Source organism: Macrobrachium nipponense, chromosome 4 (genome assembly GCF_015104395.2).
Source record: "Macrobrachium nipponense isolate FS-2020 chromosome 4, ASM1510439v2, whole genome shotgun sequence".
In the NCBI taxonomy this organism is placed as follows: domain Eukaryota; kingdom Metazoa; phylum Arthropoda; class Malacostraca; order Decapoda; family Palaemonidae; genus Macrobrachium; species Macrobrachium nipponense.
Genome location: NC_061100.1, coordinates 50096247 through 50117323, shown reverse-complemented (window position 1 = coordinate 50117323; position 21077 = coordinate 50096247). Strand labels below are relative to the sequence as shown.

At 39.1% G+C, this 21077-nt stretch overlaps 1 protein-coding gene across 2 annotated transcripts in view; it reads left to right on the top strand.

The window, feature by feature from the left end:
- The window catches only part of LOC135210924 (carboxypeptidase D-like), a gene marked incomplete at its 3' end in the record, with an annotated part of 572526 nt that overhangs the window by 195797 nt on the left and 355652 nt on the right, over positions 1–21077 (top strand). For both annotated transcript variants that reach the window (XM_064243890.1, XM_064243891.1), the window contains 1 exon segment: positions 4840–4984. In XM_064243890.1, coding sequence (XP_064099960.1) covers positions 4840–4984 — 145 coding nt within the window.

Below are 21077 nucleotides of genomic sequence, written 5' to 3'. Positions count from 1 at the left end.
TGTGCATGAGAGCTTGGTCGAATTCAAGTCAAGTTGTCCAGTTAGTGAGAACAACCGGGGTTTTTGACGTTGAGCAAGCCTTGAGAGAAGAAACTTTCTACAAGAGTTTTCGAGGAGTTCGTGCCCTTCGAGTATCAAGAATAGACATTGCTTTCCACAGTACGGAGTCAAGAAGATGACTAAAGTTCCACCGTTCTCCTTTGTGAAGCCATCGCTTCGAGTCACAAAACTGGCCTGCAAGTACTTTCATTACCCCACTGTTTCCCCAGTTCACGTATTGTAAGATTTTACCTTGTTTATGTAAATAGGAGACACCATTCTGCATTTATCTTTGTTAGTAAGCTTGTAAATAAACCTTTGTTCTGTTAAGTGTTTCTTTCTATATTCGTATCCCCAGTTTCAACTGTTAGTGTTGAATTCTTTTTGTTTATCATAATATTGAACTTGGAGCGGACCTCTCACGGGTCTGTAACACTTATGTATATGCAGATGCAGATTTTCTTTGGACCATATCTACCCATTTTCTGCAGGAAATTTGCCTATTCACGGGTTTTTCCGAAGATAAATATTCACTAATTAGTGTATTTTGATGTTATTTTCAAGACTAAATACATTTTTATGATAAAAAAATTATTTGCTAATTTTTTAATATTAATATTGATTAGTCAGAGTTGTAATGAATTATTTCTCTCTCTCTCTCTCTCTCTCTCTCTCTCTCTCTCTCTCGTCTCTCTCCTCTCTCTCTCTCCTCTCTTCTCTCTCTCTCTCTCTCTCTCTCTCTCTCTCTCTCTCTCTGTTATTTGCTGTATGTGTATATTTTTAATGGTGAAGTGTTTAAAATCACTTTGAAATTATATTAATATAATCTCAATGATTAATTCTATAATAGGATAGTAATTTAGGGTATATTTGAATTGGGATGTTATTTAAGGTATACTTTTGGTATTGAACTTTCAAGATAGGCAGTTATAAGCATTTTTAGAGAAGGTTCGAAGTATTCGCAGGTTTTAACAATTGGCCGGGGGGGGGGGGGGAGGTTCTGGTATGCATTCCCCGTAAATAAGAGGGGTCCGCTGTATTTGATGTAGGATGATACTTTTTAGTATACACTTAGTATTTAACCTTTCAACATAGGCAGTTAGTATAAGCGTTAGAGGTGGTGTTAACTATTTGCTGGGGTTTCTGGAGGGTTTACTCTACTTATTCATGTGTGTGAACAGGACATTATGCTTCTTCAGGATAGGTCCAACTTAGACACTTATGCTTTTCCCCCTTTCTCAGTGAAAAGAATGTGGTGAGCAAGTTTTGGAAAGCAAAGAATTGCTCTGTGGTGGCCTCAGAGAGAATGATTTCTGAATCTTCTAGCCCTTTTGGTAAATCTCCCTCAAATTCTTCCATTAAGGAAGGATCTAATCAAACAACCAAACTCCATGCAATTCCACAAGAGCCTCCATATGCTTCACTAAACTGCTTGGAGACTCATGACCGTCTACTCCAAGTGAGGAGGTTTTCTAAGGTATCTTGGAAATCTATCTTAAATCAAGATGAGAGACCATCTTGGCCTTGTGTCAGAGGCAGTGGTTTGTGTATTGCACCTGGTGGTTTTGTAGAGGGATTTCCAGCACTCTTACCTCTAAGATCACATCATGAAGGTTTGTCACTTGCTGCTATTCGAGGGCATGGATCCAAACTTTACTCAGTTTTTTGCGTCATGTATTGTTGGATATCTCTAACAATCCATCTCAAGGTTTTGAGATCGTTTGAGATTGAGGTCCCCAGAGTTCAGGATCAATCTCTGTCATGGAACTTAGATGTACTGTAGTTTTGACATTTTTATCAGTAATTCCTTTTGAGCCTTTTGAATCAGCTTCTTTGGGGTTTCTGACTATGGAGACACTTTCTAGTAGCTCTAGCAACAGCAAAAATAGTGTCTTCAGTTGCAAGCACTCTCCAGCAAGGTAGGTTTTTGTAAAGGGGATGCTATTTTGTTGTTTGTGCTAAGAATGAAGATGTAGCAAAGCTGTTGCTACTGAGAATAACAAGTCCTAATTTAACCTCATTAGTGGGGAACAAATAAAAGGCTCTACCTTGTCATGTAGGACAATTAAATTTTATTTAGATTAAATTTTGTAAAGGGCACAGTTAATCACGTATTTTATGGTGTTTAGAAAGTCTAACACTCCGGTGACTAAAAATGCGATATCTTTTTGTTAAGCTTTTGATATGACTACATAGTGAATGGTAAACTGGATCCAAATCTCTTACCTTTATTGAAGGTAAATACTTAGCAGAAGAATGGTGGCTATGTCATTTAGTTTTTTTTTTTTAAGAAACTGTTACTTGAGGATGATTATTAGGATGTAGTGGAAGTGTAATTCATAATTTGCCACTCATTATCTTAAAGATGTAGAAATAGCTTTCAAAAACTGTAAAACCCTTACCCCTAGCAATAGTAAGTAAAGCCTTCCTGAACTGAAAGAAAGAGCAATCTTATAGATCTTTATTTTTAATCTTGGGTGTTGGTTTTCTGGGGAGTATGAAGGTAAATTTGCTAGGTAGCATACCTTTGGGGATGAATAGGTGTATATTTAAGCAGACTATCGTGTTTTGGGCTTTTGGACCCAGGCACAGGGGTTCCATTATGTCGCTTCCATTCATTCGTGCTGAAGATGAAGTGGTGTGTCTGCATAGCTGCTCTTGTTTAACTCACATGAGTCTTGCACCCTGAACAGAATCCACCTTCTAGCAACAGTATTATCAAGGAAGGCTTCCAGTTCAAGTAAGAACGTTTTGGGTGTCAAACAAGAAGCTCTTAGCTCACTTGGCTGAGCAGATTTTGTCTAGCTGCACTACCCACCATCCTTATCTTAAATAATATAAATTTTTATAATATAATTTATTATTTGGATAGTCGCCAGCTGTAAAGTAGACCCCCATCCAGCCCCTCCTACAACTTAGTGGGCTGTTAAGGAGAATTCTAACAAGCAAAAACATTTGAAACACACCTGGTAGTGAACAGGTAAACTAGACAGTCTTGAGGGTCAGCCATATGATCTTCTCTTGTTTGAATGGTGACTTGCCTATCTTTAACAGTTGGTAATTATCCAAAGAAGAAATTTTATTATAAAAATTTATATTTGAAAAAATATGTTCCAATGGTGCAAGTATTTCAGCACTTAATGATTCAGGAGAAAGTTGTAAATTTTGTTCTAAACAATTAAAGAAAAAATTACATAGTCAATAAAGAATATTTTATATACTAAGCAGTATCTTAATGTAATAATTTTAGTCCACCTTTAAGTAATGGAAAGAATTATGGGTGGACATTCATTGAGTTGCAAGTCAGGCTTTACAGTGATCCGCCACTTTTACACAGGAATAGGTTCCAGAACCTGCTGCGGAAATGCAAAAGTCCCCTCTAAAAATGCTTATGACTGCCAAATACCCAGTAACCCCTTAAGCTAAAATGCTTATAGCTGTCTATTTTAACATTTCACTGCTTAATTTGAAAGTAAAAATATACCTTAAAATTATCATACCTAAACAATTTAATATAATTTAAAATAAAAATATACATCAAACCATCATCTCAAAACACCCAAAGCAATCTTATATTACAGTATTCTACTACTCTTACCTTATAAGTAGGCTATATACAGCCCTAAAATGTCTGTAATTGCCTATTTTAACAGATCATTGCCAAACTTGACAGTTCACCCCAGAACACCATAATATCATTTCAAAGTCATGTTGCAAAAGTATGTATCACCCAACAACTGTTATTTTTAACCAGCCCCTACCATTCAGACGCATGTTTTCTGGGGCCTACATAACTTTGCGCATTGCTCTGTGCCTGCATTTAATGTATATACTATAGATATTTTCCAGTGTAGTAAGGTGATTTTGAAATTATATTTATTGTACAGGTACATATTTTAGGATTGTACTATTGTATAGAGCATATCTAAAATATGTGGGTAGTTTAGAACGGTGGGGCACATATGTATACCTCCAAACAGATACAAATACATGGAACATAAAAAGAGTGATTTACTATAGTAAGTTCTTGGTTTATGTTGCACTGTGGTTAGTTATTAACATTCTCATCCCAACCAAAGTGCATTCTCCTCCCCAGGCAGCCCCCCTCTCCCTCTCTCTCTCTCTCTTCTCATCGTCTTTCAGCTCTCTCTCGTCTCTCTCTCTCTCTCTCTCTCTCTCTCTATCTCTCTATCTCTCTCTCTAATCTCTCTATATATATATATATATATATATATAGATATATATATATATATATATATATATCCTTTATTAAAAAAAAAATTCAAAACAATGAAACATTCATCATTTCACTTGAATCCATTCATACTGAGCTTAGCCTTGATGTAAAAACCAGGAGTCTCTCTCTCTCTCTCTCTCTCTCTCTCTCTCTCTCTCTCTCTCTCTCTCTCTCTCTCTCTCTCTCTCTCTCTCTCATATTTTAATGAAAAAATACAGTATACTGTAATTAGTATATTTTAATGAAAAAATATGGTAATTAGTGAATACACATTGTTGCTTTATGAAAAAAACTGAATTAGTGATAATTTTAGAGATACCACCCAAAGAAAAATCACCTATTAGTGAAAGTTCTCTGTGGAAAAGCGAATAATGTGTTCCACAAAACCCGCGACAAAGTGGGCTGTGGAAATGTGAAACGCATAAAACCGGGGGCCAGTGTATTTATTTTTTGGGAGGGGAGGAGAAATTTTACTTAAATATTAAGTTTAGACAGAAACCTTGAGTATATTTTTATTTATAGTAATACATACATTGTTTATTTTTCTTGTACTTTACCCCCAGTGTCACCCATCCTAACCACCACCACTACTACTACTGCTCCTACTAGTACTACTGCTACTCCTTCTGCTACTACCACCACCACCACCACCACACAGAAATCTACAAGACCTGAAGAAGAAGGTTTCTTGACACCTCCAGAGTTCAAGTAAGTTAAATTTTGTCTTTGAAAACTCGTTTGGCAGTCTGGCCTTATAGTAAGTAGTAAAATCTTTTGTCTAGCAGGTGTCTATTTTTCCTTAGTTTTAAGTGAAAACAGCTCATAAATTTATTTTGATTTCTTTATTAGCTAATTAGATAATTTTTTATAAATTTGAGACTGCTAATGGATTTGGAGCTGATGCAACACGATATTTTGGCAACACTATTTTATCGAAGCATCAGCTAGAGGTGAAAGTTGGCAAGTTTATATTTGTTCATATGCGGAACAAACCTTCAGAGTGTGATGCATGGTCTCTGACCAGCTCTCACCTTGTGCATGCATGAGTTGCCAGATCTCACAGATTCCTTACTGTACAGTCTTTTATTGTTTTAACCGGTTACCAGCTGGCGCTTGGAGATTATCCTATTGTTAAGACCTCAGGTTTGTTAGCTATGAAATATTTAATTGAAAAAAAATTTGTCATTTGATAACCATATCAACAGGACCTAATTTCAATAGTTCCGGTACTTATCAGAGTAAAAGCGAGTTTCCTATGCCAGAGCCGTAAAAATTGCAGATAAGGGATTTGAACACTAGTGATGTTAACCTATAATGTCATGCGGCTCTACCAACTTGTTGATGACGTACTCGCTAATTAATTTTTGTACCCCTGCTAGGCTTCAGTGATATCAATGATGGTGAGCACGATTTGTCATCGTCCTCTTGATTGCATTATCATTCTCAATAATTTTTTTATTATTGTTATTATTGGTATTATTATTATTATTTTGTGGAAGTGTCATCGCAGCTTCCACAGCAGTTGTTAGGACCAAGGCCAAGAGAAACAAGGTATGCCCAGTTGGGTGGAGTCACCTTATACCTAGGGTAACTACGTAGGCGATGACGTATCTTAAGAGGTACCTGCTCATCACGGCAATTCACCTGTTGATGCAATAAGGAGGTAGACAAAGCTCTGCCTACAAGGGGGATTTGGAGGAAAGTGAGCAGACCTTGTTGGGACTAAGTTGCTAGCTTGGAATTCTTCCATTTTCTTGATACATAATTGTATAATTGAGTGTATGTAATTCATGTACGTAATGAATCAGTCTAGCACATTTGTTAGATCTACATCTACTCAGGGCAGAAATACAAAAAGACAATCTGTTTTGTTTTATCTCAGGTTTTGACACTAGCCTTGTATTTGCTGCAGCAAAAGTTGAGTGTTGCCAAGTAACTATTACCCATTATAGAAATAATTACCTATTCAAACTATAGCAAATCTTGTCACACGTCTTCTTGCATATATACAAAGTGGCAAGCTGTAGCACAACCACCCCAGGGACAATTCCATATCCTGCCGGCCATTATCAAAATTGTCGAAGCCTAGACTTGTGTTTGTGACTTACTGCCTACCTGTTGGATGGGCTGAGCCTCATGATGGCATATGTCTTTCAACAAAATTATTCATAAAAGATGGCATGATGAATTTATTTTAATCAATTTTTAGATTATTTTCTTCTCTATAAACCACTGCAGATGCTTACTAATGGAGTTTGCAGTTTCAGATTTTTTTGTTTTGTTTTTAACCCAAGAATGACATCTACTGCCACATTTTTAGTATTTCTTTTTCTGCAACACAGTTCAGAGGATAATTTTGCATGTCTACTGTGATATTTTCCTAATTGAATACTGTAGTGAGCTTTAGATTTTTAGTCTTCAGGAGTCATTGTAGGTTTTCAAGTGTAGTCATGATTACCCCATTTTGTTCTCTGTTTGATGGATATTTGTAATATTCTTTATTGGGATTGAAATGTCTGATCTATCAAAAAGAGAGTACAGTATTTGGATGTGTTCAGGCTCTGAATAACATTCTTGGAGGAAAGTGATTTTGGATGTGATTATGACAACTTTGATTAGAAAAGAATGTTATCTGTGTAGGGGGGTAGTGCTGTCAGTGGACCTCATGCGGCTCACTGTAGGCATTACTCAAGGTTCTTTGCAGCGTGCCTTCGGCCCCTGGCTGTAACCACTTTCGTTCCTCTTATTGTACCTCCTTTCATAATCTCTTTCTTCATCTTACTTTTCACCCTCTCCTAACACTTGGTTCAAAGTGCCACTGCAAGATTTTCCTTTTGTTACACCTTTCAAACCTTTTACTGTCAGTTCCCATTTTATCACTGAATGACCTCATAGGTCCCAGTGCTTGGCCTTTGACTCAAAATTCTACATTCAATTCAGCTCAAGAAAAGAATGTTATGTTTATGTGAAAGTGTAGATTTTGAAAATACGATTACATGAAAAATTAGATTATTTTATTAGTGAAATAGGACTGTTCTGAAAGTTTCCAATGTGATTTTAATGAATCTGACATTTGAATTATGTCAAGGTTTTTGGAGGGAGAGAAACAAAGAGAAGGGCACATCATGAAAATGTGAAAGCAGGAAAATATTGTTATTTTTATTTGATGGTGCCTATGATTAGGATAGGGTTGGGGTTTGCCCAGATCATTGATTTAGATTAAGTAAGAAAAGGCTAGGATGCAACCCTATAAAGTTGACCCCCGATATTCATGAATGAAGGACCACAACTGCCCTTGAATAGCTGAAATTTATGAAGTCTTGAGACCCCCATCTAAAAACACTTCCAACTGGAGGCAGTCCCTGGTTATTGGCAATGCAGTTTTGTGCCGCTTGTCTAGCAATGATGGTAACTGAATTTTGCCACCAATATGTGTCAATCCTCGCTTATCAGCATTCATCCTCGGTTATCAGTGGTAACAATCCTTGGTTATTGGTGCCAATAACAGGATCAGCGCCGATAACTGGGGATCGCCGCTTTTATTGCTGATATTCGGTCATTGGCAATTTTTGGTTATTGTCACACCATTGGAAACGGAACCTCTGCCAATAACCGGGGACTGTTTCAAAGTCATCTTATATTACCCTTAAAAATATACCTTAGGGGACCAGCCAGCTAATGCCATTTTTTAAGGACAGGACTTTGACATTCATACCACTTAACCCTTTAACGCCGAAGGGGTATGATAAAAATCGTCTCCCGTATGCCAAGGGGGTCTCGGAGTGAGCGCCGAAGCAGGAAAAATATTTTTTTCAAAAAATCACAGCACGCTTAGTTTTCAAGATTAAGAGTTCATTTTTGGCTCCTTTTTTTGTCATTGCCTGAAGTTTAGTATGCAAGCATCAGAAATGAAAAAAATATAATTATCATATATAAATAATGCAATATATGATAGAGCGAAAACAAAATTTCACATATAATTGTATTCAAATCGCGCTGTGAGCAAATCGGTTAAAGCTAACAAGATAATTTTTGTTGTTGTATTTTACACTAAATTGCAATCATTTTGGTATATAACACATTGTAAAATGATCAAAGCAACACAGAGAAAATATTATCACAAAATGATGCATGAATTCGTAATTCGCGGACGTAAAAAAATGTTTTTTTCAAAAATTCACCATAAATCTAAATATTGTTCTAGAGACTTCCAATTTCTTTCAAAATGAAGATAAATGATTGAATATTACTGTACTGTAAGAGTTTTAGCTTACAATTGCAGTTTTTGACCATTTCGGACAAGTGAAAGTTGACCGAATGTCAAATTTTTTTATATATTTTCTTTTATATGCAAATATTTCAAAAATGAGAAAAGCTGCAACCTTCAATTATTTTTTGTTGTATTCTACATGAAATTGCACACATTTTCATATATAAAACTCTATGAAACGCCTAATATGAAATGGAGCAAATATTACGAGAATGCGACATATACATTTCGGAGATTTGCGGCAGAGAATCCGCGCGCGGAGGGAAGGAAAGTTTTTTTATTTTTAAATTCACCATAAATCTAAATATTGTGCTAGACACTTCAAATTTGTTTCAAAATGAAGATAAATGACTGAATATTGCTAGACTGTTAGCTTACAATTGCATTTTTCTACCATTTCGGTAGAGTCAAAGTTGACCGAACGTGGTTTTTTTCTATTTATCGTGATTAAATGCAAATATTTCGAAAATGAGAAAAGCTACAACCTTCAATTATTTTTTGTTGTATTCTACATGAAATTGCACACATTTTCATATATAACACTTTATGTAACGGCTAATTTAAAATGGTGCAAACATTACGACAATCTGACGAAAAAATTTCAGATTTTTTTCAGAAGAGTTACAGCGCTGACATAAGGAAAATGTTTTTTTTTTTTCAGAAATTTACCATAAATCAAAATATTGTGCTAGAGACTTCCAATTTGTTGCAAAAGGAAGGTAAATGATTGAATATTACCAGAATATAAGAGTTTTAGCTTACAATTGCGTTTTTTTACCATTTCAGTCGAGTCAAAGGTGACCGAAGGTTGAAATTTGGCACTTATCGTTATTTGTATGAAAATATTTCAAAACTGATAAAAGCTACAACCATGGGTTGTTTTTAGTTGTATTGTGCATAAAATTGCGCACATTTCCATATGTAAAACTTTATGTAACGGCTAATTTAAAATGGTGCAAACATTACGACAATCGCACAAAAAAATTTATCGGAAGAGTTACCGTGCGGACGTAAGGAAAAAGTTTTTTTCATAAATTCACCATACATCAAAATATTGTGCTAGAGACTTGCAATTTGTTGCAAAATGAAGGTAAATGATTGAATATTACTAGAATATAAGAGTTTTAGCTTACAATTGCGTTTTTCGACCATTTCGGTTGAGTCAAAGTTGACCGAAGGTTGAAATTGTGGCATGAAATTGAATATTACATGAAATTGCGCACATTTTCATATATAAAACTTTATGTAACGGCTAATTTAAAATGGTGCAAACATTACGACAATCTGACGAAAAAATTTCTGATTTTTTTTGGTAGAGTTACAGCGCTGACGTAAGAAAATTTTTTTTTTTTTATAAATTTACCATAAATCAAAATAATTGTGCTAGAGACTTCCAATTTGTTGCAAAAGGAAGGTAAATAATTGAATATTACCAGAATATAAGAGTTTTAGCTTACAATTGCGTTTTTTTACCATTTCAGTCGAGTCAAAGGTGACCGAAGGTTGAAATTTTGGCACTTATCGTTATTTGTATGAAAATATTTCAAAACTGATAAAAGCTACAACCATGGGTTGTTTTTAGTTGTATTGTGCATAAAATTGCTCACATTTCTATATGTAAAACTTTATGTAACGGCTAATTTAAAATGGTGCAAACATTACGACAATCGCACAAAAAAATCATCGGAAGAGTTACCGTGCGGACGTAAGGAAAAAGGTTTTTTCATAAATTCACCATAAATCAAAATATTGTGCTAGAGACTTGCAATTTGTTGCTAAATGAAGGTAAATGATTGAATATTACTAGAATATAAGAGTTTTAGCTTACAATTGCGTTTTTCGACCATTTCGGTTGAGTCAAAGTTGACCGAAGGTTGAAATTGTGGCACTTATCGTTATTTATATGAAAATATTTCAAAACTGATAAAAGCTACAATCATGAGTATTTTTTTGTTGTATTCTACTTAAAATTGCACACATTTTCATATATAATACTCCATGTAACGGCTAATTTATAAAATGGTGCAAAAATTATGTCAAAGTGACGAAATAATTTCTGAGATGTGTCACTGATACTTTTTAGTGCAATAAGAAAGAAATTCGCACTTGCGTGCCTGCGTAACAATTGTAAACAAAACAACTCCTTGATCCGTGAGCTCCCAGCATCCCCCAAGGCGCGTGATTCAAAAGTTTTTGCCTGGTAGGCCTATAATTATTTTTCCACGAATTTTTACAAAACTTTTTTTATCGACGTACCATACGTCCAATCGGCACCCAGGAGACAATTTATGTTGACGTTTGATACGTCCAGTTGGCGTTTAAGGGTTAATAAGGTGACTTGGGACATTTCCAAACCGCATATGATGATTCTTGCCCCGACTTTCGGTTTTGTGACGCCAGGGCGATTTATCCCAAAAAAGGGATTTTGACGAAGGAAAAATCTATTTCTGGGGAGAGACCTGTGTCGCCCGGTGAAAAGGATCCTGCTATCCACTTTTCTGATATAAATACTATCTAAATATACCAGAGAAAAAGCTAGCATTGGTATGCAGAGGTTACTACCCTCGTGCGAGCACCCAAAGGGCAATGTGTATAAAGTTCAGGGCGTGTGAAAGCCACTATTCACAGGTCTCCTGCCATTTAGAGTATTCCTTCTCAAAACCCACATATGGGGTGAGCTGTGCCAACGGCCACACTCACTCTGCCTTTGTACTACCACTACTGACGCCTGATGCGAGCGCCCCCACTCAATCCTTGCTTTGTTAGATACCTTTCCTGGCTTGGATAGGTGTAGGGAAGGGAAGACTATGGGTTGGGTTCACCGGGTGACACAGGTCTCTCCCCAGAAATAGATTTTTCCTTCGTCAAAATCCCTTTTCTGGGTCGACCTGTGTTCGCCGGTGAAAACTTACTAGAGAATGCCATCAAAGCCAATAAATAAAAGTAAACTTAAGGGGAAAAATGAAATGGAATTCATTAAAATATAAGTTTACTTAATGTAAAAGATATTAGTAACAATAGAAAAAACTTAACATACTAATACTTAATAACTAGGACTTAAGCTATGGCTTAGAAATAATTATGCTTAATGGTAATACAAAAGGAATTTTTATACAGGTATCATGCAAGGAATTCTGGATATGTACCATCCGGATTATAAAAAACTCATCCGGAACTAATTAAATATGTACAAAATATTTGGCAGGGTGACACCGGGTTCTCCACATACCGAGGAGAGAGGCATCGTGGCGAGTATTAGTGAGGCAGGTAGAAAGGAGGGGGGGGGGGTGGCAGAAGATTAGAAAATGTTATTCGGGGGAGACTAGGCTCCCTGCTTCTATAGTTGAATATTTTAGAGATTGTAAATTCTTTAGATAGTGGCGTTTGAAAACTGTTGGAGATATCCAACCCGTATATTTTTTAAGATCCTCAAAGTTCATATTCTGAAAATAATTAATTGATGTAGCCACTGCCCGGATGTCATGAGCATGTGGAAATGACTCTGGGTTGGCTTGTTTTATAAAGTAGAGTATCTGCTGTCTAATACCTTTGATAGAGATCATGCCACCATGTTCTCTAATAAAGAGAGGACCTGAGGACTTTGTGGAGGTCCTGGCTAAAAAGGACTTAAAGAGTTGCAACAGGACATAGAGATGTGTCTTAAGGCAGGGGAATAATCTTCCAAGGAGACCACCTATTTTGGGGGTCTTCATTTTTTGCCAGGAAACTCTGGTCCAGGGAGAGTAGCACTTCCCCTGATGGGAGGAAATCTATGTTATCTGGGTTACGAGAGAGAGCTGATAGTTCAGATATTCTGGCACCTGAGGCCATAGCCGTTAGGAACAAAGTTTTCCTCAGAAGAGTAATATATGCACAAGATTCATTAGCAGTGTCTGACGCCAGTCTTAGGACATCATTTAAGAACCAAGTGACCTTTAGTGGACGGACAGTTGGCCTAAGGTGTGCGCATGCTTTTGGAATGGAAGAGAAATATGAATCTGACAAGTCTATTTTGAAACCAACTTGAAAGACCTTCTTTAAGGCTGATTTTATAGTCGTAATAGTACTGGCGGCTAGACCCTTCTCGAATAAAGTTCTGAAAAACGAGATGGCCAGATTTGGGGTCATTTTATGGGTGTCTTGAATGTTTTAAAAATTCAGCCAACTTCTCAACAGCTGAATCATATTGCCTAAGTGTTGAATCTCTTTTGTCTGATTCTATGAATATGATATTACATGGATCAATACTCGCATCCTCTTGAGCCGCAAACTTCATGAAATCCATAAAGTTAGGGTTTGGAGAAGTCTTGAGGAAGCTGACACAGTTCGAGTTTGTACTACCTGTGTCAGTTCCGGGCGAGGGATCCGTCTGGGATGGAGCTTCAGCTCTAGAAGGAGCGGAAACCAGTTGCTTTTGGGCCAGTTGGGAGCCACTAGTGCTACTTGTCCTGTGAAGGAGCGTAGCTTGTGTGAAGGAGCGTAGCTTGTGCAACACTTTCATCAGAAGATTCACTGGAGGGAACAGGTAAATCTTCTGCCAGTGGTTCCAATTTATGGCTAATGCGTCTCTGGCATAGGCTAGAGGGTCCAGATTGGGAGCCACGTAGCATGGTAGCTTGTGGTTGGACTCTGTTGCGAATAAATCCACTTGTAGGCCGGGGATTTGACTGGAAATCCACTGGAATGAATTCATGTCTAGGGACCATTCTGACTCCAGTGGAGTGGTCCTGGAGAGAGCATCCGCAATCACATTCCTGACTCCTGCCAGATGAGTTGCTGACAGGTGCCAGTGCTTCTTTGCTGCCAAGGTAAATATTGCTACTAGTACATGATTCAGTTTGCCCAAATGTCGAAGGTTTCGACATTTGGGCGAGGGGCATTGCCTGTGCCTTTTGTTGAGGGTGAGAAGTCTTATATGGCGCAAAGTACCTTTGTTTCTTTCTAAACCTGGCTTGTTTTCTGGTTGCCTCAAACTTACGTTTGGAGGGCAGACCCCATCGGACACGGAGACTTTGATTAGCCCTGGAGGCTTCCCTCAAGACATTATCTACCTCTTCTTGAGGGAAGAGGTTCTCGCCCCAGATTGAGGTTTTAATTAGTGTATGAGGCTCATGCCTAATAGTAGCCTCTACCAAGACGTACTTCCTGCAAGCTCTTCTTGCGACACCAAATTCGAATAGGTCCGACTGGTAAGTCTGTAATAGACTTTTTTTTCAAGACCTGGAAGAGCTGCTCGTCTTTGTAAATAGAAGCTACCAGCTCCATTGAGGCAACGGAGTTGATAGATCTAGCCAGTCTAGTCCTAACCTCAAACTCAGATTTTATCATGTTCTCCGGCAGCTTGGGGAGCTTATCAGAGAACAAGGTCGAGGCGCAGTCCGAATCTAATTTGCCGACCGTAAATGTGGCCGGAGCATCTTGCCAGAAGTCTCTGTTGGCAGGTATGAGGAGTGAGGTAGCTTCTGTCTCCTTCAAGATTGGGAGAGGCTTTTCTTCCATGATTGCTTGGAGGGTTAACCTCGCAATCTTGTCTGTGCAGGGAGACGGAACCTCGTCCAGTGTCACAAACATGGTGAAGGAGCCTTTGTGAGGCGTTAACCTGGTGTTAACGCACTCCCAGTCAGCCAAAGTACGAGCCCAGACAGCTTGGGCTTGTGCCTTCAGAAAGATCACCGTTTCCTTAGGAACTTTGTCCACTCTGACCAGCGCATGCTCCGCTAGTCTGGCGAACCCCTTGAAGGGAAACTGGAGGCCTTCTGGGTAGAATTCCAAGTCCTCCAGTGGTCGGGTACCGCAACCCTCTAGTGTGAGTTTGCCATCCACGTATGGGGCATGCGTGGCGAACCGCCATGGGTGTTCTTATGGAATGGTGGCAACTTTCAGGTGTCTGGAACTTCCGAGGCTAGTGCCGGAGATCCAGAGTGGAGCAAACCCGCCATCAACTCCTTTATGGGCTTTATCTGCTCAGCCACTATGTCCGATACTGACTGGCTGGAGATCTCCGAAACAGAGGCCTGCCTCAAAGAGTCTAATCTTTCGTTGACTGCGTCTCTAACCTTCGACATCAGAAGGTTAGCAAGGAGATCATGGTCAAGGCCTGACTCCGCCACCTTAGATTTTGCTGACATTGTTCTCGATCCCTTAGAAGAGAGAGAACCTTTGGCAGCAGGTGATTTCGCAGAGGAAGTTGATGGCCTAGGGGCCGGAGACAACTCTGGCGGAGCTGGCCTTGTGTATCTTAGGCAACGACTTAGTTGCCTTAAGGGACTTTTTCTTGGGACGGACAGATCTCGAGCCGTCCCAAGTAGTAGGGGTGGACTTGGTAAAGCCCCGGAAAGAGGAAGAGTATGAGGGAGTGGGACTGAGGAGGCTACCTGCCTCGCTTACCTCACCACTTACCTGCTAATCCAGGGCCATCGGTTCCATATGAATGTTGATTGCCGCGACGTCTCCCACTAGGTCCCGATCGTCCGGCAGCCGGGCTGTTGCAGCCCGGATGGTGTCGATGAGGGGAGCTGCCAGACCTGCATCGACCGAAGCTGATGGCAAACCTGGGAAGAGGCGAGTCCCCAGGCTGTAGTTCAGGACGTAGGGGCGCCCGGACGGAGCGTTCCGCCCATACCCGGAGACCCACTGTCTCAGGTTCGTTTTGGCCAACTGGTGGCTGTCCTCATCCGTCTGTAAGAGAGGAAGGGGAGTTAACCTTCCTACCATATCCGGTTTGTTTCATAAAATATCATAAAATATGGGAAATTGAATATGCAGTATATACTCAATTTGTAAACAATGAAGAAAGAAGGTTATGTAGTGCTTACCTGGTCATTGGGAAAGATCATGACTAGCTCAAAGCACAGGGTGCACGCCTCCGGGTGCCAGACCATGTAGGGCGTTTCTCCCTGCTCCGCCACGAAGGAGATGGAGCAGTTTGCATGCGAGCGGCAGACTTCATGTCCCACCGGATCGCTGAAGGAGGCGGCGCACCCCGGAGACAAGCAACGCACCTTCTGTAAGGGAAATCATTGATGAGCAACAATTCCCCAGGAGAAATTGTAACTTAAGACTATATAAGTTCACAATACTCATTAAAGACATGCACAATCTTATGATAAGAACATGCATAATACATAATAAAAGGTATGTAGGTTCATTGTAAGTTCGTTAGTAATCGTTACTAGCCGGAGCTAGGACGTGTTCGTAGGTTATAGGTCGGTGCCGTGATCACTAACTGATATTCGCCTTGCTATGAGGAGGGCGAGCTCGACTCTATAGCTCCGGCAGGTCCCGGAGGGGTATATGTCAGTGTAGGCGCCTACTAAAACCAAGAACGGACCTTGATAAGCCGTAGACTTATCGGGCAACTCCGGCAGTGGATGTGGGTGTCATCCTCTGTCGGTACCGCAAGGGTCCGGAGCTAATACCTGTACCATTAACCCAACCAAGGCTATATTTATATACTCACATTCTGCCTAGCCGTTAGCTGTGAAAGCGCCGGAGATGGCGAGTCAGGAGGAGGGGTTCCCCATCCAACGTTGCTTATCTCCGGCAAGTATGGGTTGAGGACAAGCCTCCTATTCCTATTCCACTGCTAACGGAGACTCAACGGAAGCCCCTTATGTGTGTAGGAATACTAGCCACCGGAGTTATGTACTTCGGTGGCGGAGCTCCGGCAGGCGAAGCTCCGGCAGGCTATTGCTGGGTTAAGTATTCTTTAACCGCTAACCCAGTTCCCCAACCCTAGCCCTCCCGCTTGTCTGAAACTCAAACAGACATCTCTTAGAAGGAGAGCTAGTACTGTGAGTTACAACGGATCGACTAAGCCGTGCCGATAAGCGGAGGGGGAGGGGGTAGGGGGGGTTGGTAGTGGTCAGTTGGAAGTCTGACTACCTACCCGATCATAAGTGGCCAGCCAACTGGTTGTATATGTAACCTACCCCGTAGGGGTATTAGTTAACAGAGAACCCTGGCTCGTCATGATTGGTCTTAACATTGATTAGAGTGGCCACCCAACAGCCGATGTGTAGGCTACCACCTGCAGGAGTGGTAATGCGAGATGGCCTATGGTCTGTTGTGGTACGAACATCGACCAGGGTTGTCACTTATCAGAGACCTAGGCTACCTCATAGGATGGTAGTGACTGAGACCATGGTTCACTGTGGTAAGATTACGACCAGAAGGGGGCTCGAACGAGAGGAATAGCCTAACGAGCTAGTCAGTAATAACCAGACCTTGTATGGTGCAAGAACATGGCTCACATTATGGACTAACGAATTTACTACAACAATGAGGTAATCTGAGAGAGTTGTAAAGATAACAAACCAACTACTTGGGTAACCAGTGCTGGTTGTTTGACCGTGGTCGTTAGGACCGAGTTTCACTCAATATAGGCTATACATACCTCTATATAACTTCTTCTTAAGCTCAGCTACAAAGAAAGACCAATAATCATACTCTTTTTAAAAGTCGAATTTAATCGAATCAAAGTGATTGTGAATTTTTACCTTTCAATTAAGGGGATCGGCTGCCTAAAAAACCCAAAAAATATGAAACATATTTGATTTGCTGAAAAAAATTCTATGGCTTCGTAGAGCATTCAAGAATGTGTCCACATAGTATTATGCTAAAATTCGCCTTACTTTTCTAGTTATGGCCTGAAATGTAACAATAACTTTATACCCACAAAACACCAGTAGCGCAAATGATTTAGTCTGGTATAGTTTTTGTGATATATGTTACGAAAACTTCCTTTGAAATGAAATATATAATGTCAATAATAGCCTAATTGGTACCTTCTTAGTTATTCCTAGACAAGACAAACCATGCATCATGAGTCATGAGGCTCAGCGCGTGGCCACTGGCCAACAAAACTTGCACATTATAAGGTCGCATTTTTTCACGCTCGCTAGCCTTGACTGAACTCTGTGTTTTCTGCAGTGTTTTTAGTTTTTCACCATCCCTAAAAGGTCCAAGACTTCACTTTATGCCTCTAGAATGCAGAAAAGCCAATTGGATATGCCCATTGAAGAAGTAGAACAGAGAATTCAAGAAACTAGTGCCATAGAGGGGAATGAAGCGACGACGAGAGAGAGGGAGGCCGTGCAGCAAATGGCGCACGGTATGATCTCTGCTCAGCAGAGACCAACCACATCCACCCCTAATCGTCTCTTTATTCGTTCATCACTGCTAAAGGGCAAAGATATTTTAGAAGAAGAAAGCAGTAGATCAGAGGCTGATATTATCAACGATAGTGAAAATAAAATGTTAATAATAAGTGAAGCAAGACTTGAAAAATTACTTGAATCACGAATACCGAATTGTGGATGCAAAGTAATTCCGAGGATCCGTTTGGCAAGGGATGGATTTGAGACACTAGTAAAAAAGATATGTCCTAAATGCAGAGGGAAAATTATTTCAGAACCTGCAAAATGCCCACCAATTTCTACAGAAGGAAGGAAGGCTCCAATTTACAAAACCAATGTGGCAGTAATCTATCATTCTTTGTTGGAAGATTATGGATTCGCGGGACTGAAGAGATTACAAGGAACGCTTGGTATAAAACCAATGAGAAATAGCAAGTATTCACGCCATCTTAGATATCTTCATGATAAAATGTATACATATTTTCAGATGAAACAAGAGTAAATCTTTGAAAATATAAGAACATACTACAGGAAATATATGGGAATTGTGCCCGATGAAAATGGAATACTCAATATTGAAGTATCCTACGATGGGACATGGATGAAAAGAGGCCATGTTTCTAATGTAGGTACGGGAGTCATAATAGAAGTGTGCACAGGACATGTGATAGACTTTGAAGTGATGAACAAAGTTTGCAAAGCATGTACCGCTAAAACGACTGAAGTAAAAGAAATGAAAATAACAGAAGAAGATTTCAACGTGTGGAGAACCCTTCATGGTGAAGATTGTAATATAAACTATGAAGGTACATCAGGAGGGATGGAAACAGAAGGCGCCATAAGGATGTTTTCAAGGTCGCAAGATTTGAGATTCCGCTACGCCACCTTTGTTGGAGACGGAGATTCCAGCGCTTATAATACGTAGTGTTTTAGCAATGAACGGGGGAAATGGACCGTATGAAAATTTAAAAGTGGCGAAAGTAGAATGCATCAACCATGTAAAGAAAAGAATGACTAACAGAATGAAGAGACTAAGAGAAGATGAAAAAGAAGAGAGAGTAACAGGAACTGGAAAAAGAAGAAAATTTAGTGCTCTAAGTGGAAAGAATAAATTGTCAGATACAAACATTGGCATAATGACTAATTATTATGGCAGGGCAATCCACCGTAATATTGGTAAATCATGGATTGATATGAAGAAGGATATAATGGCATCATTCAACCATATATTCAGTTCCAAAGAAAATCAACGTCATGGACTCTGTCCAAAAGGGGAAGATTCTTGGTGCTATTTTCAGCGCAGCATAGCAATGGGTAAAGGAAGAGAGAAAATAGAGTTCAGGAGATCTTCAACAGTTATCAATTTAGATGCTGAGAGTGAAAGGAAAATAAAGGCTGTGTATGAAGCACTGTCTGAGAAAGAATTGCTTGAACGCTGCGTTCGCGGTCTTACACAAAACACGAATGAAAGTTTTCATTCAAAAATTTGGAACAGAGCACACAAGACTAAGTTTGCTGGAGCACAAAGATAATCAATTAATTAATATTCCTATTCATAATAATTTTGCATTAATACTCAAAAATAAAAACTAAAACCATAAAATTAATGGTAACACAGTCTTTTACCTTTTTTTATCTACCTAAAACTTTGAAGGCCCGTTTCTCAAAACGTAAGTTTTTCACCTTCAAAATGTATCTCCTCCCTTAGTATTGGACCAATCTAAATGAAATTTCATATATAATATGGGGAAACAGGGTAGATTTAAAAAAAGCCTGGCATTTTTAATATTTTGAGTTTCTGATTTTTGGCAATTTTTTCCTGAAATTTTTCCGGGGAAAATTTCATTAAAAAAAAAGAAATTCATATCTCTAAAAATAATTGAAAAATAAAAAATCCCTGGCTTTGTATCGAAGGTCCATATGTGTTTTATACGTATGTGGTTCAAATCTCATCCCTTAAAACCAAAAAGCAAAGGAGGAGATGCATTTTGAAAATGGCCATTTTTGGCCGAAAAATGCTCTGGCGTCACAAAACCTAAGGTCACTGAACAAAAATTTTTTCTCCAGAAGTTCCACACAATATCCTTTAACAAACCCCCTATATATCAACAACCTGTCGTTAAAAAAGTCGGAAACTGGGCGATTCCCTTCAGGAGCTTTTTTATAATTTAGAAATTAAATAGGAGTACTAGTGACTACTCACGGTCAGATTATAATAGCAACTCTTCAGCCTCTACAGTGAATTAATACAGGCAGTCCCCGGGTTACGACGGCTCCGGCTTACGACGTTCCGAGGTTACGACGCTGACGCTTCCGACGCTCCGAGATAACGACGCTTTTAAAAAATGCATACTATGATAAGAATCCTTTATAGTTTAGCACAGTCTATGAATAAAAATAAGTTTTTGGTTAGATTACAACAAAAATTTTGAGGTTATGACGATTTTCGACACTTTTTATGTTGTATTTTTAAAATTTTCTTAGTGACGCCTCATATGCGGAACTAGTTTCCGAGCGAATGAATACACTAGCTAGGGGTGCGCAGTTTATAATAGTTCAAAAGTGCAAATAATGAAAAAATCATTGCTTGTTTCCAGTATACATAATTAACAAAACTAAGTTTCTGGTTAGATTACAACGCAAATTCCAAGGTTACGACTGTTTTTTATGCTTTTTAAGGAGACCTCATACGCAGAACTAGTTTCTGAGCGGAGGGCGCATAAATTAATTTACGCTATTAAACTGTATGGTAACCATAGTCAAGGATAAGGAACGCATTCTCAAACAGTATACATATCCTTTAATACAAAACAGCAAAATATCATTGAAACATTGTTTCACTTAAAGAATCCATTTATACTCTACTTAGATTTGGATATAAAAACCATAGTTTTCTCTCTCTCTCTCTCTCTCTCTCTCTCATCTCCCTCTCTCTCTCTCTCTCGCTCCTCCTCTCCTCTTCTCTTCTCTCTCTCTCTCTCTCTCTCTTCTCTCTCTCTCTCTTTGTATTTTCCGACGAAAATAATCACTAATTAGTGCATTTTGATGTTTATTTTCATGACTAAATACATTTGTTCCGACACGGCATACAAACCTTCGGTCCTTTTACAATAGGAAGGTACTAGTGGCAGCTGGATAGGTCGTAAGCTTTCGAACAAGGGGTTCGGTAGTTAACTGCTTGTCCGACAGGCGCGCGACTGGGAGGTAAACAAATCACTTTTGCTTTCGGCCTGCTGGCGTGTAGACGTGTATCATCGCTCTCTGCCCGCTTCATCGTCGTTGCTTTCGCATGGTTGTGTTTTTCTTTTTCTATTTATCTAGTGAAACTGAATTGTAAGTACAATCATTTCATCTTTATTTCCATTGAATTCAATTGTGAATTAAAGGATCTTGG